This window comes from Mustela nivalis (assembly GCF_964662115.1).
Source record: "Mustela nivalis genome assembly, chromosome: 1".
In the NCBI taxonomy this organism is placed as follows: domain Eukaryota; kingdom Metazoa; phylum Chordata; class Mammalia; order Carnivora; family Mustelidae; genus Mustela; species Mustela nivalis.
Window position 1 is genome coordinate 137,555,146 of NC_139020.1, and position 25,891 is coordinate 137,581,036.

A 25,891-nucleotide genomic window follows, 5' to 3' on the forward strand; every position below is an offset into this window, starting at 1 on the left:
TCCAGCCCAGGATCCGGGTCCCCAAACCACTTGAGAGAAAATTCCCACCCCTCGCCCCTTCTCTGGCGTCCCGCGGCGGCGCTGGGGTGGGGGAGTGGGTGGGGAGGGGGGTGGGTTTCCCGGGGTCCCCTGTGTCCTCCTCGCGCCCCCCCCCCGGAGGTGTGCAGGGGGAGGGGAGCGCGGGTGGGTGGGACCGGGCCGGGTGGGGGAGGGGTGAGGGCGAAGAGGAGGAGGAGGAGGAGTGTGTGTGCGAGCGTGTGTGGCTGGGGGAAGCCATTGCCTGTTTAATAGTTGCTGTTGCTGCACTTCCGCTTCTCTCCCAGCGAGAGAGAGACACGAGTGGCCAGGCCCAGCCGCAGCCGCAGCAGCAGCCGCCGCGGCGGCACGGAGGAGCCAGACACAAAGAGAGGTACGGGGATCCCCCCTGCCGCCCGCCGCCCCCCGGCCGCGTCGCCGGGCCTCGGGGACACCCCTCGCCGCCTCCCCCGACCCGCGCCTCCCGGACCGCCCGGCACGGGGCTGAGGGGGGGCGGAGAGGGGCCGAGGAGCCCCAGGGGTCCGGGGCCCGCCCGCGGGGGATGGGTAGGGACCCCGGGCCGCGTGGGGTGCGGGGGCCGCCCGCGTCGGGGATGGGGGGGCATTGTGGCTCGAACTGTCAGCGCTGCCCCGGGAGCCCCCCACTGGCCGCTGAGGGGGTCGGGAGCGGGGGAGGGGGAGGCGGGGGAGCCCCGTTTCCCCCCCGGGGCGGGGGCCCGCGGGGATTAACCCCTCCGGGGCGGAAGGGCTCATTGTTATTCCTCCGCTGTGGAGGCCGAGCCCCCCCTTCACCCTCGCCCCACCCCCACTAGGGGTGGCTGTCGGGCGTGTGCTCGGGACCCCCGCCCCAGCCGCGCAGCCCTGGCCGGGCGGCCAAGCCACAGGCCTGCGGGGAGAGGCGTCGGGGCGCGGCGCTTGGGGGGGCCTTGGGCCTCGTCGCCCCTGCCCCCCCCGCCGGCCTCTCCCTTCCCCCACCGGGCACCCGCTCCCCGCCTCCGTCCCCCCGTTTCGGCTTCCTCTCTTACTCCTCTCCGCCCCTTCTCTCTTCTCGACCTCGCCAAACTCCACTCCTGGCCCCAGCTGTCTCGCCCTGATCAGTGGCCCCCCGCGACCCCCGGAAAGCCCACTGAAACAGCCCCGAGGCCAGCACTCCTTGCCCCGCCGAGGCGCTCGGCGCCCCCACCCTGCCCTCAGCCTGCTTGGTTTCTCCCCTCCCTGCCCCGAGGGGAGCCCCGGGGGGCGCGGGAGGGGCCTTTCCCTGAGCTGGTTCTGGTTTTCCCTCCGCGTCCCCCACTTGGGGCCAAAAATAAACGAGCCGCGTCGGATTTGCTAAAGCCTTAATGGGCCTGAAGACTTGGAAAAGCGAGAGGAGGGCGGTGGGCGGCCGGGTGCACCCCTGGCCAAAGCCCTTCTGACAGCACCCGAGTTCCTTATTTACACTGACTGCATGGTCTGTGTGTTTGTTTTGTTTCTCTCCCCCTGCAGGGGCTGTTTGCGGGGTGGGGTGGGGGGTTCGCTATGTCGGATGACGATTCGAGGGCCAGCACGAGCTCCTCCTCATCTTCGTCCTCCAACCAGCAAACCGAGAAAGAAGCAAACACCCCCAAGAAGAAGGAGAGTAAAGTCAGCATGAGCAAAAACTCCAAACTCCTCTCTACCAGCGCCAAGAGGTACCGTACTCCACCCCCAACCTCCTAGGCTTCCTATTTTCCGAACTGCCTCTTGCTGCTTGCTTCGTTTGGTCTGCCTCCCAATGAGGGGTAGCTTGAATGCTCCTCTTGGTTTGCGTGCTGTTAAAAATGAAAAAAGGGCTTGGAAAAGCTTTAATTATTTTACTCTATTGCTTCTGGTTTTTCCCTTTTAATAGTTACCCACGTGCAGCTGTTGTGGCTTGCCTCTCTCATTTCTTGCTAAAGTTTGTAAGAATCCTCATTACTTTTATTAGTGACCCCCAAATCTGATTTCAAACTACTTGTCCTGTTAATCACTAGCTTGTGACCCTTCTCAAGGCTGTCATCCCACTTAATTACTAATACCTGCCCAGACAACTCTATCAGAATGAATTCTGTTACCGTTTTGCTTCCTCTTCACCTGTTGCACTGTGATCTTTTTTGAGTGGAGCTGCATAAACTGCATAAGGAATAACTCCTGTTAGTGGGGTAAAAAATTTAATAGGTGAAAACAGGTGTTTTCCGATGGAACTTAAAGAGATTCTTCTGATTTGGAGAGTTGAGGCAAATGATAAATGATGTAAAATGGGTGTTGTAGGTTGTTTGGGGGATTCTCTTTTTCTCTTTAAAAACTTCAATTTTGCCAAATTAAAGGGAGACTCACTTTTTTCACGATACATCCTCTCATATGCTCTAAAAATTTTTTTTTTCCCAAACTGAATTCAAGCAGTGGTTCTTTTTTCTTTACTATTTTCCTCTTAGTCTCTAAAAGAACCTACTTTTTTTTTTTTTTATCTCAAGCATCCTTCATTCAGTAATATTCTCTGATTCTGGGGAAACCCCGTGCCCTTTCATAAATCCTGCTGCTCTCAGGTGGACAGTCATTAAACTTTCAGGTGGCAAACCAGGAAGACAGTAAGGAATACAAATGGTGGGTTAGATAGGGGTATCTTTTTTAAAGGAACGTAAAATAAAACAGAATGTGAGTCTTTAGTTTCCACTGAGTAGTGAGCCGGGAACTCAGAGTCAAAGTTTGTTCCGTCATTTTTCCAGAAATTTGAAAACTTGGTAAAGTGCTTTGGTGATCTAACCGTGGGGGGAATGAAGGAGAGATGTTAGCTTATTTTAAAGAATATAGAGGTTTAGAGTTAAATGGCAAGATACCTTCGCAAGATTCTGCTTATTTTTGGAGAGGTGGTTTGATGGCACCTCGGCTTCCCAGGAATCCAAACTGGCATTTATTAGTCCAGAACCTGGCATCTCCCCTGCTCACATTGGATAGGGCTTTCCTTAATCTCCCCATCTCCCTACCCCTCACTACCCTGACCTGCAGTACCTGTGCCCCCTGATCCATGCTGGAACAGCTTTGGTACTGACCTGAGTAAGGCAGGATATTTGCTTCAGATTATTAGTATTTTTTGTGTACCAGGATATCACTGGCGCACATAATATATTTGGGGGTAAAAACACAGGTGTCAAATATAAAATAGTCTTCCTTTGTGTCAGCAAATTACTGAGGGAGATTTTCATTACACACAATTTGTCCATTTATGCTAAGGAAGTTTAAAAATTTATTTGAAAATTCCTGGGAAAGAGATTAGTAGGTGTACAAAAAATGAAAGGTGGGAAGCTACAAGGGGTAATTTTACGTATAAAGTTAACATCAGTTTTCGCTCCTTGAATATCTTATGGAAAGAGTGGCTGTTAGTGTTAAAGCAGAGCTAAGGTTAATAGTGAAGGCAAAAAATGGGAGAGGGGCAGCATATCCTGGAAAGAATAAGGGGAAAATTAATGTTAGTGGGACCCTATTAAAGCTGCTCTGTGAAATACGTTGACTTGGAAGTTGAGTGTTGCTGTAGACTTGGAAAGGGCCCATATACCGGGAGATAGAATAAAAAAGCCTGAATTGGTAGACATAAAGTTACTTAACTGCATATTGGAAAGTGGTTTCGTTTGTAGTCCATGGGTAGATGAAAAGCTCCTATTGAGAGTGGTCTGGAAAAGAATAATTCTGTGAAACGTATGTTACTCGTACGAATCTTTTGTCAGTATTACGGAAATCGTGCAAATGTTAGTTGTAGAGATGAAGTGGTTAAAACTGGTAGTATACTTTTTAGGTATTAAAGAAGTAATCACCTTTTCAGTAAATATAGTAGAGGTTGAATTGGCAAGAAGTGAAGTCAATATGTATTTTTATACAAGTTGTGTTCAGGTGGAGGATATTTTTGCTTATGTTCATAGGTCTTAAGGTATAGTCATTCTAACATGCACATAAAGAATCAGGAAACCAGGATTCCAAACTTTTAGTCCAACATACAGTAATGAGTCAAACAGCCCGGGTGTTTGGGAATGTCTCAAAACTGAAATGCTTATTGGTAGCAAAAGAATTTAGCAAGACACAGATAAGTAGATGTCTGTAAAGGCTGTGATCAAACCGCCTTCTAAAGCTCACCAGATTTGTAGGGGGCAGGAAGTGTCCTCCAATAGGAGGGTCTAAAGAACTTCCCTAATAACCACCCTTAATTTCTCTTTACTTACATATGGAGAAAACAATGCCTTCTGAAACCTACTGCCCATTGCATCTACCCAGCCTATCTTCCCACCCTCAGAGAACCTTTGGAAAGAGAAAAGCAACCATTGTGATTCTGATTGCCTTTAGACAGTGTGTGTGTTTAGTTTTTTACTACCGTTCTACCTCCGTGAGATTTTTTTAAGTTGTACGGTAGCCCTTTGGGGTTTTATGTGATAGGAGCAAGAAAGGTTATAAATATAGAAGGTAGATGTCACAGGCTTAAAGGTCTCAAACTTTGTCTTATTAATTGATGCTCTAAGCGCCTAGGTAAGCAGAAGACAAAGGCCAGGGTTTGGTGTGAACTGCTTGGTGGCGTCGGCCTAGGAGTGGGGGATGGGGCTCTTTGTGAAGTCGTGGGTTGGTGCAAAGATAGAAAATGGGCCAGGGGCCGCGGGGAGGGGGTGTATTGTCCCTGGTTTTGTGTTCATGCTGAGATGGAGAAGGAAGGGAGCAGATCTAAGAGAATTTAGAGGATATCCAGGAAAAAGCAGGTCCGGAAAGGGGGGGGGGCGCCTAGAGTGCGAGCGCTTTGCGGGACGGAGGCTGGGTGCACCTGTGCGGGTCGGCTGCTAGTGTCCAGTCTCGCTGGAGGGGCGGGCGGGAGTGTTGGCGCCCAGGGGTCCGCGCGCGCCGTGAAGGCTGGAGGTCCCAGGGCGCGGTGGAGGCGAGTGGGGGAGTCGCTGTGCGTCCTGGCGCGGGCTCTCGCCACCCTTGGTCCGCAACTTCACCCGCGGGTCTGGCGTGCGCCTCCCGAGTTGTCCCGCGCGCGCGGGCTGGGGGAGGGAAGCCCGGGCAGCCGAGCGGGGGCTCGGCCTTGCGGCCTGCGCTGCGCCGGCACCCCGCGACGCGGGGCAGGTCAGTCAGGACCCGAGGGGCCTCGCGGGGAGCGGCCATGTTGGCTTCGTCACTGAGGACGCGGGACGGCCTGGGGAGGGCGCCCTGCCGAGGCGGCGGGGAGGGCATCCGAGGTGCCCGGAGTGGGGGGGGGGGGTGACCCGGGCGGAGATTGGGGCAGCACCCTTCCCACCCACGCGGCGGCTTGGGTTTCTCGGTCCAGGGAAGACGTGCAGCGCAGAAGTGAGTGTGTCCCGGCACATTCTAATGCAACTTGGGAAACGAGTCCGCAAGCGAAGCTTTACAGTGATTTCCTAAATGGAAAACCCCGAGAAATACAACTGCCTCGGTGTGCGAGGCAAGACTGGAACCGAAACATTTTAGATAACAGCAGGAGACCCCGGACCGCCAGCTCACTGCCGGTGGGAAAGAAGTTTTTTCCTAAACTATGGGCCTGAAGCTTTTGATGTGTAGTTTCCGTCTCCCTCAGTAGAACCCAGTTATCATGGCAGGCAGTTAGGGTTATCTGCCAGACCTGTGTGTTACCGGTGGGAGGCTACCAACGCCTTCATGTTTCTTGTGTTTCTCTCTCACTTCCCTGACTCCAGGATTCAGAAGGAACTGGCAGACATCACTTTAGACCCTCCACCTAACTGCAGGTGAGCTTCCTTTCACATTTTTTTCTTTTTAAAAATCTTCTAATCTTTATCTTGGGGGTTTTCTTTTTGTTATTAAAAACTGCTTTTATTTCATGAATTATTTTGGTGCTAACATCAAGTAACAGCTGAAATTGATTAACCTGGAAGTAAAGTTTTGGTGAGCCTCTGACAGTTTCAGTGTCAATGCTGAAGAGAAGTAATGAATTTATCTGGCGTGGACCCTTACACTTATGTAAAACAGAACTGTGAAATGAATTTAAAGGTGTACATTTGGCCTAATTGTGGACCTTGGATATGTCATTAAGGATTATGTAAAACCTTTTTAGATACTCAGGTACATTTTGGTTTAGAAAATTGCTTTGCCATCTTAATCTGTTATTCAAGCTCTGTGTTAAGCTAATAGATCATAGAGTTAAATCACAACAGATTCTCAAGCTTATTTCATTGTATATATAAATTCTGTGTTGGACTTTGGCAGATCAATTCAGGACATTTGTGGCCTTGATAGAAAGGTTTCTTAAATTGTATAGATTTAAGCTCTTCCATGTATACATACGTGTGTATGTATACTTACGTGTGTTTCAGTTTCAAAGCAATTTGATTCCAGCTTTGTGGGGCATTTGCCAATCACTTTATTTTATTTAGAACAATTGTTTTGCCGCTGTTGAGGTAAAAGACTTGGATTTTATTAAGTCAACAGTGAACTGAGGAAAGAATTAATGTGTTGTAATAGGCCATTTATTTAAGGAAGATTAATTCAAATCTTTTACTCCACTAATTTAAAAATTAGGTGTAACATTTAACCTAATCCTCAGTTCTCAGGGTTAGCATTAATGGGATGTCACATATCAGAAGTGTTCTCAACTTAAAAGAAGTCAGTAGGAGAAAATATTCAGTGGCTGTGTGCAGAATTTAAAACAAGCATGTGGAAATAATTCAAGTGGAAAACTAAATGAAATATTTTGTTTATTAACACTGAACTTTCTAAAGTATGGTTAATGGGTTAAATGGAAACTTTAATATTGCCGTTTGGGTTACATATGTTCTTACTGTTGGTCAGGTGTGGGCTTTTCTTTGGTAAAATTTTGTCCTGTTTTGTAAGGAAAGTTGTTTTGAATTTGAAATGCTCTTAAATTATGGTTTGTAACTGAACCACTTAACTTCTTAAGGATTTCTCTCATGGCTTTTAAGAATTTTTATACTAATGAGAAAGTGGAGAAATAGGCAAGGGTTAGGGCTGTGACATTTTACTTTTTTATTTTAGTGGAATCATTGTTCAGATAGAAGCCTATAGCTTCCCTTGGCTGTGTTGAATCCTTGGCAGTCCCCATGGTAGATGCATGCTGTGTAGTTATTGCTCGTGTTTGGTATCATGTCTCTTCCAGTGTGCCTCATGTGAGTTTAGACTTAAGCTGATGAAGTTATACAGTTTTTAAAGCATCTTTCAAAACTAAGAACATTGATCAAAACCTAATGGTTTTCTTGCAGATATGTGCAGTCATCTTTAAAATTGTAAACACTTTGAGGGTTTTCATGGGATTAACAATTTTTAAAAAATGGGAAAAGTACACTTACTTTCACGGCATTTGAGTTGAATTCATGTGTGAGAGATTTGTGCTGCTGAACATGTAGAACTTTTATTCATGGGAAACCCTCTTAATTACCCCTTCAAGATAAAACCTGTGAATGTTAGGGGTGCTCTGGTGAAGCACCAAACTGGATGGGTATTGGATGGTTGGTGTGGGGAGACAAACTGCGACATACTTAAATAAAAATTCCAAAAAAAAAGATTCTTGAATTTGGGAGAAGACACTAGGTATCTAATTTGCAAAGAATATATTATGGTGAGTTTTAAGAATAAAGACTGCTTTATTTTCTGAAAACATTTTTACAGCATGACTTCTTAGGTGATAATGAATTAAAGTTTCTACTTTGTGTTGGCTTACTAGTGTTACTGACTAAATGTCATATAGTAGTCCCAATATTTAGCTACCTTAAATAAATTTGGTTTTGTGTTTTGGTGTTTGTTGGTACCTTTTGGGATTCAGTTATTAAACATTTTAATGTACATTATTTGAGATGGAAGAGGATAATTTGGGGATACTTTTGAAGTTAAAAATGTATGAATTAAATGACATATTGAATGCATTCATGTTTATTTTTAGTAAATCTTTCTGATGTTACTCAGCATGAGAGCTCCATAGCTTGGTCCTTCTGAAACTGTAATTTCATCAACTATGAATTCTGTTTTGAATGAGTTAAACAATTTACTTTAAATTAACCTATTTATGTATTAATCCTTTGTAGGACTGCCTTTTTTCAATCAGTATTCAGCCTGTAGTTTTAAATTTAACCGTGTTACTTTATTAAAATACAACAGTTGGCACAGAGTAACCTCTCAATACACAGTTGATTATTGCAGATCAGTGGAAGAATTGCTTCTCTTGAAGGTGCATTGCTTGCATTCCAGTAATTTTCGCACTTTACTTGGCAAACTTCAAAGTTACTGAACTTAAACTTGTGTGAAATGCAGTTGCTAAATATGTTATAATGTGTGAGCGAGCACATAAAGTTAAATCCTGTGTTGAATATTGTGTTGAGTAGATTTTTTTTTAAGAATGGGGTGCAGGGGCGCCTGGGTGGCTCAGTGGGTTAAGTCCCTGCCTTCAGCTCAGGTCATGATCTCAGGGTCCTGGTATCCAGAACCCTGCAGGATGGGGGGGGGGGTCTCTGCTCAGTGGGGAGCCTGCTTCCCCCCACTCTCTGCTTGCCTCTCTCGGTCTACTTGTGATCCCCTTCTCTCTGTCAAATTAAAAAAAAAAAAAAAAGAACAGAGTGCAGATTATAGTCAGTGACCAGTCGGAAGTTTTTTAGGTGAATATTTAAAGATTTTTCTATATTACCACATAAATCAAATTCTTTGGTATCTGTTTGGTTCTGTGTATGTATGCAGATTAAGTAATAGTCTCCCCACTCATGTACTATGTATGCATTTGGTTAGTATTTTCCTTGCATTTTGGCTGTTTGGGGAAAAATAAACTGTCTTAACTACTGTAATGATTTCCTCAAGCATGCTCTATCCTGGATTTTAAAATTATGCCTTTTATTTAACTTTTTAAAAGTTTTTATTTAAACAAAATGATGCCTTTTAGATATCTGATGAACTCTGGGCCACTAGAGTCAGTTTTGTACCTGTTATTTATAGTCTAGGGCTCAGGCTTTTCTAAATTGTCTAGTTACAGCTATATAACCAATCTGTAGACATGTTTCTATAGATAGTATGTCTGTATGTAATAAATGATATTTTCCCAAATCCTTTAAATTCAGAATTTGTGTAAGGAAATACTAGTATTTTGAGTAAACTATTTATATAGCAACGTGAAACCTAAAAATTCAAATTTTTTTAGAGCTACTCTTTTAGAATAAAATGTCTTTGAGAAGTCATTAAATTTTTCAAGTAAGGTGGAGAATAATAAAAAATAAATTCTTGTTTTATATGACTTTATTTGATAATTATTTTTGTATTTCTTAAATATGTAAACCCTACTAAATAAATGCGTTTTATTTTTCTGGGAGAACTATAGAATCAGATATAGTTGGTTTTAAAGTTTTACAGATAAATCTTTTATTTTTTTTTTTTAAGATTTATTTATTTGAGAGCGAGCGAGTGTGTGTACAAGCATGAGCGGGGCGGGGTGCAACGAGGGAGAGAATCTCAAACAGACTCCTTTCTGAGTGCAGACCTAGACATGGGCTCATCCTACCACCCCAAGATCATGACCTGAGCCAGAATAATACCGAGAGTTGGATGCTCAATCACGAGTCACCCAGGTGCCCCAGCTAAATCTTTTAAATTATCTTTTTAAAGATAATTTAAAGGCTAAAGTGAAGAGCATTTTAAAAACGTAATGGATTTGTTGAAGAAGTTAAAGTTTTTTTAACCTTTTTCTCATTTACTAAAAGGGCCAACTATCTGACTTGCCTATCACATAATATTGTAAAAATTCAAATGAGATGAGAGTTTTCTGTATGTGTTAGATGTTGGTATTATTAGAGTTGCTCATTTAGCTCCTTTTAATTGCTCATTTTAAAAATTAACATTATCTTTTATTGCTTGTATTTTATTTTTTAAAAAGATTTTATTTACTTATTTGACACGGAGAGAGATTGCAAGGAGGCAGAGAGGCAGGCAGAGAGGTTGGGGGGGTGGTGATTCAGGCTCCCTGCTCAGCAGAGAGCCCAATGCCAGGCTCTATCCCAGGATCCTGAGATCATGACCTGAGCTAAAGGCAGAGGCTCAACCCACTGAGCCACCCAGGCACCCCTATTGCTTGTATTTTAAATAGTCTTAAGCCATTATACAATAATTGGAGTGAATGTTCTTGAAAACTTGAGATGTAGAAGTTGCGCTGTAAAAAGTGAAGAGTCCCCCTCATGATCTCTTCTGATCCTGCTCCTTTACAGAGATGCTCCTAATTTGGAGCTAATTGCACTTTGTGTATATCCTTCTAGATAGTTTCTGTTAATGTACATTTTTGTATTTTTCTGGTTTTATAAAATCTGGAATTAGTGGTAATAATAATGAGATGTTAATTTAGAAATCCCAGGCTGCTAAACTTGAAAGGAAAAGAGGCCTTTTCCTTGGAATAGCAAAGGCCTATACATCTTGTCCAAATTTAGCTTGCTTTAAACGGTGGTTTGGGTATAAGAAATGGGCTCAATAGAAGTCCTTTACAAAATCCAGTATCTCACCTGAAAAAAGCCCTTTTTGTTTTTCATTAATCTAATGTTACTAAATGTATTAAAGATAAAAATGTGACTTCAATATCTGAACAGTGTTCAGTTTCATAATAATTTTCATTTGGAGAGTTACCAGTGCAGTGTGTTTGCTTTTATGTGCGCAGAGGCAATGTTGAAAAACAGCGAGAACCAGGAGACTGGAGTGTCAATGCAATCAAAGCCCCTAAACGAGGGTCAAGTTCCTGGAAATTAGATCATCATCTAGGGCCTGAGTGGGTAGGAAGGAAGGTAATTTATCCAGAAGTGAATTGCTTACTAAATAAGTAGGAAATCTTGTGACTGTTCTGTTTACTAAAAGACCATGTGTCTGGATTATAAAACTATACTACTATTGTTCCTCAGAAAGCTAAACAGAATTACCATATGACCCAGCAGTTACACTCCTAGGTATATACCCGAAAAAACACGGAGTTGAACAGATTGTTGTCAGTGTTCATAATAGCCCCAAAGAGGAAACAACCCAAGTATCCATCATCAAATGATTGAATAAACAAAATGTGGTATTTACAATGGAATATTATTTAGCCATGAAAGGGCATGAAGTTCTGATATATGCTACAATGTGACTGAATCTTCAAAAATGTTAACTTAAGTAAATAAGCCAGATACAGAAGGACAAATATTGTGATTCTAGTTGCATGAAATACCTGGAATAGGTAAATCCATAGAGGCAGAGTATTAGAGGTTTTCAGGGCTATGGAGAGGTCAGAATGGGGGATTTATTTCTTAATGGGTACAGTTTCTGTTTGGGGTGATTAAAATTTTGGAAATAGTGGTGATGGTTATACAACATTTGAATGTCATCAAATTTCACATTTAAAAATGATAAAAATGGCAAATTTTATCACAAAAAAGGAAAACCCCTATACCATTGTTGTTGCTGCTTTTTAAAGGGTTTTTTTTTTGTTTTGTTTTGTTTTGTTTTAAATCTCAGAGAGAGAGAGAGCTCTTGAGCACACAAGTGAGGGGAGGGCAGAGGGGTAGGGAGAAGTGGGCTTCTAGATGATCTGGGAGCCTATTCGGGACAGATCCCAGGACCTGGATACTTGGACCTTAACTAAAGACAGATGCTTAGCTGACTGAGCCACCCAGGCACCCCACATTGTTTAAATGTTAGCAGTATTTTGAGGAAAGATGCTTATACCTTACAAGGCCACATATCATAATCTTTATGGATTACTGCACAGGATACTAATATTATATTCTTGTCACAAACCTTGAGTGCTGTTACATATGAAAACTGATGACCTTGAAGGAGTTCATTGTCTAGTGGTAAGAAATGCATGTATGGTTCTTGAGTAGTACTTGGAAACATGAGTATTATTTGGAAGGTAATGAGTGCACATCACATGTTATGAAGGTTCAGAGAGATTGCTTGGCCTGGGTGTGAGGAATAGTGTCTGGAGCACTCAGATAAAACTTCCTGGAGGAGATGAGAAGTGGAGTGGGAAGAGCAAGAGACATCTCTGTAGTAGAGGAAAGGCTGAGAGGGCACTATTAGGTAAGAGTGAATAAACCTCTGGCCAGAGTGGGAGGATAACCAGTAAGAGATAAAGGTTGTGCTCTTCAGAGTCAGGCTGAGGCTTTGAATTTCATTATATAGTTATTGGAGAATCATTGAAATCCTATTGGGCTGGATGTCTAATTCAGTTAGAACTGAGTATCTGGATAGAGACAAAGCAAGGGTGGAGTGGAGTTTGGTGGGAAGCAGGAGACTTGGTAGAGCGCTGCATTCGTCCCCGTGAGAGGCCAGGTGGGCCTGGGGCAGGTGACAGCCATCAAATTGGAGAGTAGAGAATGGGAAAGCAGTGGAGTCTAGAGAACTTGGCCACTGATTTAGAGATGTAGGACTTGAAAGGACTCGGGTTCTTTGGGTATTGGGGAAGATGGTGGTGCCATTAAAAGAAGTCAGTAAGGCAGGAAGAGGAATTAGTTTGGGGGAGCAGAGGGATTATAGATAAATCCTCTTTCCAAGGTCTAATTTGTATGGTTTGTTGACCATATAGAGCGCTTAACATATTGTTGTCATGTAGTAGGCTCAGTAATATTTGTAGTTCCTTTTTTTTTTTTTTTTTTTTTTTTTGAGGGAGACAGTGAGCAAGCACACGTGTTTGGGGGGGAAGCAGATGACCTGCTGAGCAGGGAGCCGGAGTGGCTCCATCCCAGGACCCTGAAATCATGACCTGAGCTGAAATCAGACGCTTAACCAGCTGAGCCACCCAATGCCTCAATATTTGCAGTTTGATTTTACATTTAAGTTTAATGTTAATCAGTCATTGAACTCTGACATCTACCTAATCTAATTTTAGATTAGTTTAGACAGATGGATTATAAACGCCTTAAAATGCAGGGACCATGGCTTTTCTCCTTGATTTTGATCTATGTGTTTTTCCCCCCAACTTTTTTATTTTGTAGAATTTCAGAGCTACAGAAAAGTTGAAATGATGTGCATCCTTCACTCTATCTACCATATACAATATATATCTTCAAGGAATTGCTGTATGCCCATGGCTTTTTTCTTTTTTTTCTTTAAACTCTCTATATTATTTGATAAAGAGAGAGTGTGAGCGTGCGCACGCCAGTGTGCAAGCCAGCACAGGCAAGAGGAGCTGCAGAGGGAGAGGGAGAAGGAGGCTCCCTGCTGAGACCAATGTGGAGCTTGTTCCCAAGACCCTGGGATAATGACCTGAGCCCAAGGCAGATGCTTAACTGACTGAGTCACTCTCTCTTATCTCTGTATGTTTATTTTGTGGGACCCTTTGACAGTGTGTTACAGGCATCATGGCACAACTGTGTGTTTAGGGTACATGCATTAAATCTGAGGTGGGCTGGCAGGGATGCTGAGACTGGACCTGGCTTTGCGGGGGAAGTACACATTAGATTTAAAAGTTTGGGTGGTGGATGAAGTAATCCTAATTGCCAAGAGGAGGAGGTGAATTGAGAATTGTGCTCTGAGGGGTGTCCACACAAGGATAGGGAGATAACGACCTGGACAGAAGCAAAGTAGGAGGAGAGCTGCAGGCCTTAACGGGAGGTCAAGGAAATTTTTTCGTTGGCCTTTGAAGTGTAGAATTAAGAGTGCTCTGTAGGCTGAGAGGAAGAAGCAAGTAGGAAAAAAAGTGAAAATGCGAGGGAGGGAGTTACTGTAATGTTTTAAAAACACAATTTTAGAGAAGGTGATAGAATATGGAACTGAGTTCATAAGTGGAGAGCGTATGTTTAGAAAGGCTGGAAGCCTGAACTTTATGATGGAGTGACAGTTTCAAAAGGATTGGAAGCATTTTTTGTCCTTGAGTAATACTCCAGTTACTTGTATAGGACAAAAAGAAGCAGCATATGTCCCCAGTGCTATTTGGGTAGATTTTTTTTTTCCTTTCTTTTTGGGTAGATTTTAAGTTCCTTGAGAGCAGGGATGTCTTTGCCATCCCTACCTTGTCCAAGAAAGAGAAGATAAACAATACATATTTGTTAAATTAAAACACAGACACAAAAACCTAATTTGAGTCTGATGGCTTAATGGAATGTCTTCATTACCCTCTTTGGAAAATAATGGAAAGAGCTGGGAAAATTGCTGTCACATTTTACAGCTGTCTGTTGCTGGCAGTCTTTCTGAGTTGGCATCCAAGCAGTTTTGGCAATTTTCACCTTCTCGGAATCACAGAGGAACTCTGGACTGCAGTGTGATGCAAAAGACGGGATCAGTGCTTTGGGCTAGATTGAGAAGATGTATAAAGAAAATACCAGTACCTTTGGTTACCATGTTTTGACTTGATAAGATTACCGTTTGCTGACAAGCATGGGTTTAGGCGTGCTAAGTAAATTGGACTTCCTAGCAATGTTCCCCCAAATCCTAAAGCTATTCCAGATAGTCAGTTATGTTATAGATGCTGGCACCCGCCTGAGACATCTGACACATTCCCAGTCATCAGTGGAGTGAAACAGGGTTTCATAATAAGCCCATTCTTATTCAGCCTCTCTTATGCAGCCATGCTGTAAAGTGAAACAAAAGACCTAGTAACTGGTGTCAGAATATGCCTCTAATCCTCTGGGAAACTTCCTACTCTGTAGGCTAAGAACCTCATCAGAGCTCTTTGCTGGAACATTGTAATCAAGGAATTGCTGTATGCTCATGGCTTTTTTTCTTGAAACCTCTATGCAAGTGATTATGGATAGTTTTGTAGAGTCTCTGCTGCACTGCATAGGTGATAAACCTGTGGAAGGCCAAGGTAGTGTTTCAGCCCAGTCAGCAAAGTCCTAGGAAGCCAACGGTTTTCATATGCAGAATGTAATTGAAAGTTGTCACTGGGTTTTGTTACCTGGGGCAGCATACTGTTCACTAATATGTCAATTAAAAAAGTAGTTAAAAACTGAATTCTGTCTGCTTCTAAAGAACCTGAATATGACAAAGGACAAGGCCAGGCCAAAATAAAGGGACTGTATTATCAAGCTCTTAAATAGCATTTAACATTGCATTCGCCACGGATGTCACATCTGACTTGATTCTAGTACTGAGTTGTGTCAGTATTAAATTTTGAATATAAATAATTAATGGAGAGTCGCAGTAGGATCTGCTAGCGTTGAAATGCTGATCATTATGTGTAATACCAGGACATTGGTTGTTTGTATCTATTTAAATAGAGGAAAATTGATGTGGGATGGATCCTAATTAATTTCTTTAAAAAGAGGCATAGAAGCACATTTTCAAATAGCAATAGATAGAGCAGCTTGGAAGGATTTTACTTAGAAAAAAGTTTTAGGGGCACCGGGGTGGTTCAGTTGGTCAGGCATCTGACTTCTGCTCTGGTCGTGATCTCAGAATCCTAGGATTGAGCCCCTTGATGGGCTCAGCGCTCTGCAGGCAGTCCGTTTCTCCTTCTCCCCCCCGCCCCCGCCATGTACAGACACATGCGTGCATCCATGCTCGCTCGCTCTCTCTAATAATTAAAATCTTTTAAAAAGAAAAAAGGTTTTAGACTATAGTTCAGAAAGATTGTACAAGAGTGACAAAAGCGTAAGTAAATTAGATTATATTCATTTAAAATAGGAGAGTCCTCTCTGTCCTACTCAGGTGACTAAAACAGATCTGGCCTCTGGGTTGTGGAACTTGAATTTTATTTTACTTTTCTTTTTCAAGATTTTATTTATTTATTTATTTGACAGATAGATCACAAGTAGGCAGAGAGGCAGGTGCAGAGAGAGAGGGAAGCAGGCTCCCCGCAGAGCCAAGAGCCTGATGTGGGGCTCGATTCCAGGACCCTGAGATCATGACCTGAGCTGAAGGCAGAGGCTTTAATCCACTGAGCCGCCCAGGCGCCCCTATTTACTTATTTTTAAATCACTTTTTTAACATACAAGAAATACATGAGACACAAAGCCCAAGAAAGTGCTCAGTCCCTGAGTTGGCAGTTTAGGGAGGGTTGATGACAATGAGCCTTTCCAGTCTTCCAGGGAAAGACAGGGTTGAGAAGTCACAGTATCACAAGGCCCCTGGTGAACTCAGCACTGGGGCCACTCGCGGCCTAGATTTTCCTTAACCTGGTCCTAGTCCTGCTTCCGCACTAAGCCTCCAGTTTTCAGAAGTCATCCAGTTCCCAGAATGTCTGCTTCCTTTAGCTCCCTAGCATTTTCAATCAGGGGAAAAGACCCTGTCAAGGTATTAGGATGGTGGGGGGAGAGCTCCCTAGTACCTTGCCATTTAGTTACTGTTCATCTGTTGTGCTTAGAACCTAAAGATCGGGAGAGTCTCAGGTTTCCTTAAGGGCTTGTTCGAGCCCTGGCTATTCATGGTGGTTTCTGAGGGCTGTCCTGCTTCCTTCTTGGAGAACACCTGCTTAGAGAGGAGGGAAAACTAGGTACCCAGAGGCAGAAGAGGAAGTTGCTTCTGCCTCTAAGGGCAGAACAGGCTCTCAGGAAGATTTGATTTGGGGCCTTCAGTTTCAAATACTTCATTCAGGTGTTTAACCAGTGGGTTTGGGAGGCTCTCTGCTGCTGGTTTTCATAGGTGTCCTTGCAATACCAGGGGTAGAAGAGTGGGGGTCTGAGTTTTGGATGTGATTAGGACCTTCCAGCTGCTCCCCTGCTGGTAGGTTTGGCTGTGGAGTGCTCTCCACTGGGATGGGAGTATGCAGAATGACGGTGTTAGGTAAATGGAGTCCACCACTTGGGCCAGAAGTTTGTGTGGTGGAGGCTGTGCTGGAGTGACTGGGGTGCTTTTGGCTGAGCCCATCTCAACCAGGAGGAATCAGGTGGGGCAAGGGTGCAGCCTGGGGAAGGGAGAAGGTGCCTGGCCCCAGTTCCTCTTCTGGGTGCACAGCAGCTTGAGCTTCAACTCCCTATGTTGAGTTTCACACTTCCCTGAAACTTAAATTTTAGTAGGCAATACAGACAGTAACCAAGTGGAAGGTTAGGTATCTACAAGTTGTGTTAGCTAATAAGAGAGAAATGAACAGTGCAATAATGGAGAGTAATTGGGGTAGGGAAGTTACTTGGAGAAGGCTTAAAAAGACATTTAGGCAAAGACCTGCTAGATGAGAAGAAAGGAGAAAAACCTCGTTCAAAGTACAAAAAGAACATCCCAGACTGAGGGAAGCACAGACCTGGAGGCCATGAGGTGGGGAGTAGTACCATGTGAGGCGGAATCGTGTAAACCAAGGTAGAGTTTGGATTTCATTCTAAGAACAGTGGAAAGCCATTCAAGGTTTTGAAGCAAGGAGGTGACATTATTTCAATAGTGATTAAAAAGTCTTTTCCTGCCTTCCTTGCTATGTGGCAGATAGCTGGGAGGAAGGCACAAGTGGAAGAACAGAGATCAGCAAGGAGGGTATTGCTCTATTCCAAGCAACTGGTGATGGCAGTTAGGATTAAGATGGTGGCAGTGGAGATGGGGTTAGAACACCTGTATCTGTTGATGGATTGGATGTGGGAGGTGAGAAAAAGGACCAAGAATGGCTCCAAGTTTCTGTGGTCTTAACAATTAGGTAGACAATGGCCATGTTTTACCGATAGGAACAAGACTGGAATAGGACCACTGTGTGTGTGTTTTGGATGAAGGCAGCATAGAAAATGAGTCCTTTGTGGGTATGTTTGGCTTTATTTTTTAATTTTTATTTATTTATTTATTTATTTAAAAGGCAGAGAGGCAGGCAGAGAGAAAGGGGGAAGCAGGCTTCCTGCTGAGTAGAGTGCCCGATGCAGGGCTCAATCCCAGGACCCTGAGATCATGACCTAAGCCAAAGGCCGAGGCTTTAACCCATTGAGCCACTCAGGCATTCCTATTTTTTTTATTTTTTAAAAAATATTAATTTATTTGACAGCACAAGTTGGGGAGGGCAACAGGCAGAAAGAGAGGAAGAAACCGGCTCCCAGCTGAGCAAGGAGCCCCACACGGGGCTCAGTCCCAGGATCTTGAGATCATGACCTGAATCAGAGGCACACAATTAACCGACTGAGCCACCCAGGCACCCCATGTTAGGCTTTTGATGGAGACATCCAAATAAAGGTGGCAGATAGAAAGTAGAAGTTAGATACAGGTGAATGGAGCTCAGAGGAGTATTTTAGACTCAAGTTAATATTCATAAGCTTGAGATACATATACATTTGGGAGATGTCAATATATAGAGGCCCTTGTCTGAGGAATCCCTCAAGCTCATCAAGAGAAGAAAGGTGGAATGAGAAGAGGGTCCTGGATGCAGACTTGAACCTCTAGTTTAGAGGTTGTATAGTCTGAAGGAGAAGCAAAGGGGACTGAGAGATAGAAGGAAAATCAAGAGAGTAATGTCAGACAGCAGCGAGTAGAAAGTGTTTTGAGGTAGAGTGGTCATGAGTGCCAAAATAACACTTTGAGGTTGGGATAGATGAGCAAGTAATCACTGGATTTTACAGATCTAATGTAGAAGAGGTGATGCACAAGAGGGAATGATTTCAAGAAGGAAAAAATATTTGTGTTACTCTACCAAATTAGAAGATTTCATGTGTTTATCCAGGGGAGGTGATTTAGTATTCTCAGATTTTTACACTTTAGCGCAGAACTTCTTAAAACATTGTATAATTATTTTTCTTGGGGGGTGTGTGTGTCCTTTTCAGTGAATTCTCAGATTCGCCCCACCCCCACTAGAAAAAAGTTGACTTCTGCTTTACAAGATTCAAGTGCTTTGTGATCTTTATGGTTAACATTGTAGTATGGATATCAATATGTAAGTGCCAGGTTCCCATATCACATCTTGATGAATCCCATTACCAAGGCATATTTTATAAATACTGGAGAGTGGATAAATTGGAAAATTCCTGCTGCCATCCTTAAATTTTTTTTACATGCTTTGATTTGCATTGATCTTTTTTACTTTTCACACTTGTGGATGCATGAGAACGAATGGGTATATGTGTTTATTTATTTTTTTAAGATTTTTGTTTATTTTGCAGAGATCACAAGTAGGCAGAGAGGCAGGCAGAGAGAAGAGGAAGCAGGTTCCTCGCTGAGAGAGCCTGATGCGGGGCTCGATCCCAGGACCCCGGGATCATGACCTGAGCTGAGGGCAGAGGCTTTAACCCACTGAGCCACCCAGGCGCCCCTATGTGTTTACTTTTAATACAGTGTAGATTATCATATTCAATTTTTTTATCCTTTTAAGACTGTTTATTACGTTTAAGCTTTACATTGAACTTACCTGGAGTTTTGTTTTGTTTTTACCTGGAGTTCTTAAAGCATCATCATATAAGCATCATCTTTCTAATCATTTACCAGTCATATTTTATGGTTTCATATTAACCAGGTACTCTTGATCCTTGGTCCTGTGTAACATAATTAAGATTGTCACTTTTTCTGAGATTGATCTTCTCAAGACACATACTTATAAATTACACACAGTAAGCCAGGGGAGAGTGGGACAACTAGAGTCATTGTTGAATGTGGGTTAATAGTTTCATATAAGAAATGTCACATGATTTAAAGTTTATCTTAATATTTCCCAGCAGAGCAGTATTTGTACATAATAGTCTGTGTATAAAAAATTCAGGTGCCAGATTCCCATTCAAATTTGGGTGTGGGGGACTTGGGGCATGTGATATGCAAACATTCTAAGTGGTCTAGGTCTGGTGTCTTTTTATCCACGTCACCACAAAAGTGATCAATCAGGTGCCTTTTAAAAAGATTTTATTTATTGAGAGAGAGAGAGAGAGAATGAGCACGTAGAAGAGCAGAGGGAGAAGCAGACTGCCTGTGAAGCAGGGAGCCTGATGCAGGATGACCTGAGCCAAAGACATATGCTCAACCAACTGAGCCACCCAGGTGCCCTCAGCTGGGTACTTTACAATATTTTTAGTCTCAGAAACATGGTGTAGTTCATTGACATTATTTTTTTTTCATTGACACTAATTTTGTTTAAAAGTTTTAAAGGTTCTTTGGTTTAAGATTGATGTTTTTCACATTTTCAAATCATTATTAGAGGTTCTCTTCTAGTATGCCTTTATAGTAAATGAGTATTTAGAGGAGAAATTATTTATGGTATCTCTGATTCAAATAACCGACAAATTTCTAAATTAAAATTGATGACATGGAGACATGGTTTCTATTTGGGTTGTAAATTTTTTTTTTCTTGAATAAACAAATTGATTTAATAAAGGTTGATTATGTTTTATGGAGCTCTTAGTATATCAGAACGTCCTGTGGAGTGTGGTCAAGTGCTATTCACTGCTAGGCAATACTAGATGTGAAAGTTGGCTAATAGCATATATAAAAGGAAGAGTTTATTTGCAGAGTTCGGTTTTGCTTTTTTATTCAGTTAATTAACATGTATTGATTTCAGAGGAAGAGGTCAGAGATTCATCAGTCATTATATATCAGTGCTCATTATATCACATGCCCTCCTTAATGTCCATCACCCAGTTACCCCATCTCCCCACCCCCACCCATCAACTCCCAGTTTGTTTCCTATGATTAAGAGTCTCTTATGGTTTGTCTCCCTCTCTGATTTCGTCTTATATTATTTTTTTTCTCTCTTCCCCTATAGTCCTCTGTTGTTTCTTAAATTCCACATATGAGGGAGACCATATAATTGTCTTTCTCTGATTGACTTATTTCACTTAGCATAATACCCTCTTGTTCATGTTGTTGCAAATGGAAGATTACATTTTTTATGGCTGTGTATTATTCCATTGTGGCAGGTTGTGTGCAGGCATGTTCCTCGTGTGCACATTTTCCACATCTTCTTTACCCATTCCAGATAGTTTGGCTATTGTGGACATTGCTGCTATAAGCTTTGGGGTTCAGGTGCCTCTTCGGATCACTACATTTGTATCTTTTTGGTAAACATCCAGTAGTGCAGTTGCTGGGTCGTGGGTAGCTCAATTTGCAACTTTTTAAGGAACCTCCATATGGTTTTCCAGGGGAGCCCCACCAGCTTGCATTCCTACCAACAGTGTAAGAGTGTTTCCTTTTCTCTGTATCCTCACCCCCATCTTTTGTTTCCTGACTTGTTAATTTCAGCCATTCTGACAGGTGTGAGGTGGCATCTCATTGTGGTTTTGATTTGTATTTCCCTGATGCCAAGTGATATGGAGCATTTTCTCAATTGTCTTTTGGCCATTTGTATAAGACATGGTTTTTATTTGTATAATATGAAGCTTTAGGCTCAGATCCTGGTGCTGGAGATCACTGGGTGAGATGAAGGCAGCTGGATTGCTGTAGGTAGGTAGTGACTCAGACTGTCTTACAAAGGGATACAGAGTTCTGGGAACATTGAGGGTAGAATTAAGACATTTTCAAGATTGGGAGACACCCTTAAAGTTCAAAGTATTAGTTGGAATGACAAAAGTATTAGGCATTGCCAGAGGGAAGCAAATGATAACATGTAGAGCCACAAGTATTTGGCTCCATAGGAGCTTTGCTCCCCAAATAACTTAAATTTCTCCTACTACACATAATCCTTCCTCCTCTATGGGAATACATCTCAGTTTTCCAAGGTAATTTATTGGAGTTGGCTTTATAAAATTTTACTTCGTAGTAGACTTTGCTAGAAACACTTATCCTAAAGAAAAAAGAGATGTTGAATTGGTATACATCAAAGACACTGGAAGAAAACATTTGTTTTTATAACAAGCACCCAGGAGGATGTTTTATAAACATGAAAGATAACTTTCCTCTAACCTAAGTATTTCAAAACAAATATATGTTAAGTGATTATAGTAATGTGTGAGCAGAGACTAGCAGTAAAGACAAAAATATCAACTATTACCTAATAGTATATGATACTTCTTTAGCCTTGGTCCTTTTTCTGAGTAATTGTTTCTGTGGAAGTCTTCCGAACACAGAGCTTCAGTTTTCAGCAGACCGGTAGCCTCCCCAGAAGTTGTTAGTATTTTGAGATGTTTTCACATCTGAAGTGTTTATTACATAGAAAACATTGTCAGCTGATATGGACCAGCCCTAAAATAAACCATATGTTGAGGACACAATTCTTGTTAGAGCTGAAATTTGAAATTGATTTCTGTTCTGTCTGGCCATACTGCTAGGTTTTGTGTAGATGCAGGGCTTTCTGCTACTATTTTTAATTCAGCTATTTATACTTCTCTATATATTGGGAAGGGGTTTTGTATTTAGTACCTGCAAATTAAAACACATGATTGTGGGGGCACTTGTGTTGCTAAGTGTGAAGTGTTTGACTCTTGAACAGGTTCATGATCTCAGGGTTGTAGAATTGAATCCCATGTTGGGCTTTGCCTGGGCGTGGAGCCTGCTTAAGGTTCCTTCTCTGCCCCCTCCCCCCAAATAAAATAAAACATATGATTGTGAAAAAAAGTAAAAAGCTATTAAGATCTTGGAGCCTGTGCCTGAGTGGCTCAGTTGGTTGAGCATCCAACTCCTGACCTCAGCTCTGGTCTTAATCTCAAGGTTGTGAGTTCAGGTCCTGAGTTGGGCTCCATGTTGGGCCTACTTAATTAAAAAAAAAAAAAAGCAAAACAGATCTTGGAGCCCAAATTAATATTTGTGGTAGAAATTTTGTAGCTAAAAGGACTGGCTGCTCCCTTCTCTGTGCTCCTTTGTGTCCTAATTATTACGTTACGTGGTGTGTATTGATAAATGAGTTTTTATCCATTCTCCATTCTGTTGCCAGATGACTGCTGCATTCTTCTTTTTCCACAGCCATTCCTGAAACCTTTCTACGTGATTTTTTATTCCAGTCTAGCTCTCACTGCTTTCCAAAGATACACACTCCCCAGCCCTTTTAGTAAACCCCTCCAGTGCAGTTATCTTCAGTTCTGAAGCTTCCTTGATGATCTCTGGCAGGTCTCTATCTACTGTAGTGCATGGTTTGAGGGAGATAACATTTGCACATTGTCATTTAACCTGGAGGTGCATAAAAGAAATGCTACCTTGTTTTTTTTAAGGGGCTATGTCAAATCTCAGGATACCTAATGACATTACTGCAGGGTTAATTTGCATTTTCCTTTCTGTTGAAATCTTTGACAGTTCACTCTTGGATTTCTGGCTTTCCTTACACCCTGGTTGCCCCCTCCCCCTCATTGTACCTTCTACAAAAAGAGGATGAGACACTCAGGTGAAGTTTTCTCAGCAATTTCTACTGGACATGCTCACTTAAGTTAAAAAAAACAGTTAGTAGGGACGCCTGGGTGGCTCAGTTGGTTAAGCGGCTGCCTTCGGCTCAGGTCATGATCCTAGCGTCCTGGGATCGAGTCCCACATCGGGCTCCTTGCTTGGCAGGGAGCCTGCTTCTCCCTCTGCCTCTGCCTGCCATTCTGTCTGCCTGTGCTTGCTCTTGCTTCTTTCTCTATGACAAATAAATAAAATAAAATCTTTAAAAAAAAAAACAAAAAAACAGTTTGTAGACACTTGACTTTTTGAGGGAAGAGATGCAAATTGTGTGCATCCAGACTATATATATGAATTGTTATTGGCCTAACTTTGAAGGTATGATTCATTTCCTAACAGGTATTTACCAGGCCTTCTAGAGTAGTAATTAGGTTCCTTGAATGAGTTTTTAAAATATGTAACTTACTGAACACACATCATTTGCATCATGAGAATTGTCTGTATTAATAACAGTTTTTTGTTTGTTTCAGTTAAATCTTAGTACTAGTTTTGCCAAGTGTATTGGGGCCTGGCAAGGTTATCAGTGACTCAGCTAAGGTGGGCGGGACAGTCTCCTTCTTAGTCCATTTGTGTTCTCTGCCTGTTACTACTGTGAACGAGGCTGAGCAGTACACATCACTGAACATGCTGCCAATGCTTTGGTCTCTGCCTGACCTGGTCTTTTCTATTGTGTGGTCCTTTGACCTAAGATAACAGCTGTAACCAGCTGCTCCTCACTATATTCATGTGCTCATTCTAACAATTGCTGGGCATTTCCTATAGAGCAGTAAAAAAGACCACGTCCCTGCCCTTATGGAGTTTACACTCGTATGGAGGGAGGACAGTTTAAAAATGCACAAAAGTGGGGCGCCTGGGTGGCTCAGTGGTTTGGGCTGCTGCCTTTGGCTCGGGTCATGATCTCGGGGTCCTGGGATCGAGCCCCGCGTCGGGCTCCCTGCTCCGCAGGAAGCCTGCTTCCCTCTCTCTCTCTCTCTGCCTGCCTCTCTGCCTACTTGTGATCTCCGTCTTTCAAATAAATAAATAAAATCTTTAAAAAAAAAAATGCACAAAAGTGACATCTGGGTGGCTCAGTTGGTTAAGTGTCTGCCTTCGGCTCAGTTCATGGTCCCAGGATCCTGGAATTGAGTCCTACATGGGCCTCCTTGCCCAGTGAGGAGCCTGCTTCTCCCTCTGCCTGTTGCTCCGCTGCTAGTGCGGGCACACGTGTTCTCTCTCTCTGACTTAAAAAATAAAAAAAAATATTAAAACAGGGTAATGGCATAGCAAGTGGCTGGGCAGATTGGGTCATTGTTACAGGCCATTTTAGGGAGATGACCCTTAATGATGACAAGGATCTGGCTATGAGAAGGGCATTTTAGGCAGAAAGATAGCCAACAGGTGTTACATGGGGAAGGCCAGCAAGAATGGCCATTGTGAGTGAGGATGAGAGTGGTAGGAGATGAAGCAGGCAGGAGTCAGATTTTATCAGTTTCAGTAGAAAGCATTGGAGAGCTTTAAGTAAAGGAATGATAGACCACCACACTTGACCTATACTTGAAGAATAAGATTCTCATAAAATTTCCAACTCCTAAAAAAAGAGTTTTTGAAGCTATTCTTTGTAAGTATCCTTTTTTTCTTTTAGTTAACAGATTTACTCACATTTTCTTGTACAGCATTTCTGTTACGTCTACATGTAATTGATATATTTATCATACCTATTATGTCTAAATATCTCTACCTATTACATCTAGAACTTTCATAAAAATTAGAGACATGCTACCCAAAATTGGCATCTAAACCTATGAAGGGAGGTATAACAGTATTCATCTTGTCTTGACATAATGGTTGGGTTGAAGTGTGGATGCTTTGTAGTGGGTATATAGCATTCAAACCCAACAAAAGCAGCTTGTTAGTTGTCTTTGTAATCTCCTTGTCTGGCTTCCTCACTGTGGAGTTGAAGTGAAGATAGTTTGAGTCTGCCAGTGTGGAAGCATCAAGAGTTTGGCTTTGTACCTCTTTAAGAACAGGAACAGCAAATGAAAGCTTGAGGAAGCAATGAAGAACCCTCAGTGGTCTGGGAGGCAGCTTGCCAGATTTCCTCTAGTCCCCCCCTTGGTTGGTTACTCATGGTAAGGAAAAGATTTATCTATGCAATGGGAAGCCTCTTATCAGTGTGATATGACTGTATAGTAGGATGCTTTCCAGTTTCTTTGATTTGGTAGATGCTTTTATGGAGTAATAATTTTGCCGTAATGCTTAGTTAGAATAACTGAAATATGTGGACTAAAGGGGACATGTAGGACAAACATAGGTGTTAAGGCTCTAAAACAGATTAGAGTAGTGATATAAACATTCTTAGACATGTATTTGCAATTTCAGTTACTAAAAAAATTAAGTTATTGAAACCTTTTTTATTAGCTTTTTTATCCTATAAAATGAAATGTAATTCTAGCATATCTTAATATTACAGGAGATACAGGGTTGCATTGATTAGGAATTAAATCGTTTCTTAATGAAGGGCAATTTTTCTCACTGAAAGACCAGTTTTTTAATGATTTTTCCCCCCTTGAACTAATAATAAACAGCTAAGAGAAAGGCCCCTTAGGAAAATTTTTTTCCCCCACTTATCCATTATAGAAAAATTACACAGGTCATTCAGAATTCTTAAGGGGACAAAATTTCAGTGCAAATATAACATGGGTATTTGCTTAAAGGGAAATGAGACCAATAATATAAA

The 25,891-nt window shown here is 42.4% G+C and overlaps 1 protein-coding gene and 1 long non-coding RNA gene across 5 annotated transcripts in view; both read left to right on the plus strand.

Moving 5' to 3' along the window:
• The first annotated feature begins 209 nt into the window (after positions 1 to 209).
• LOC309842455 (ubiquitin-conjugating enzyme E2 E1) overlaps positions 210 to 25,891 on the plus strand; it is a 77,226-nt gene continuing 51,544 nt past the window's right edge. The window contains exons 1-3 of one of the 4 annotated variants that reach the window (XM_082686663.1): positions 210 to 409; positions 1,522 to 1,706; positions 5,721 to 5,771. In XM_082686663.1, coding sequence (XP_082542789.1) covers positions 1,555 to 1,706; positions 5,721 to 5,771 — 203 coding nt within the window. In that variant the 5' untranslated portion in view covers positions 210 to 409; positions 1,522 to 1,554. Of the gene's footprint in view, positions 410 to 1,521; positions 1,707 to 5,316; positions 5,535 to 5,720; positions 5,772 to 25,891 lie in introns of those variants that run through there. The other 3 variants (XM_082686664.1, XM_082686665.1, XM_082686666.1) reach the window with 3 other exon arrangements.
• Positions 15,811 to 22,369, plus strand: LOC309842499. The gene is made up of 2 exons (XR_014299664.1): positions 15,811 to 18,361; positions 18,415 to 22,369. It is a non-coding gene; the product is annotated as an uncharacterized lncRNA (long non-coding RNA).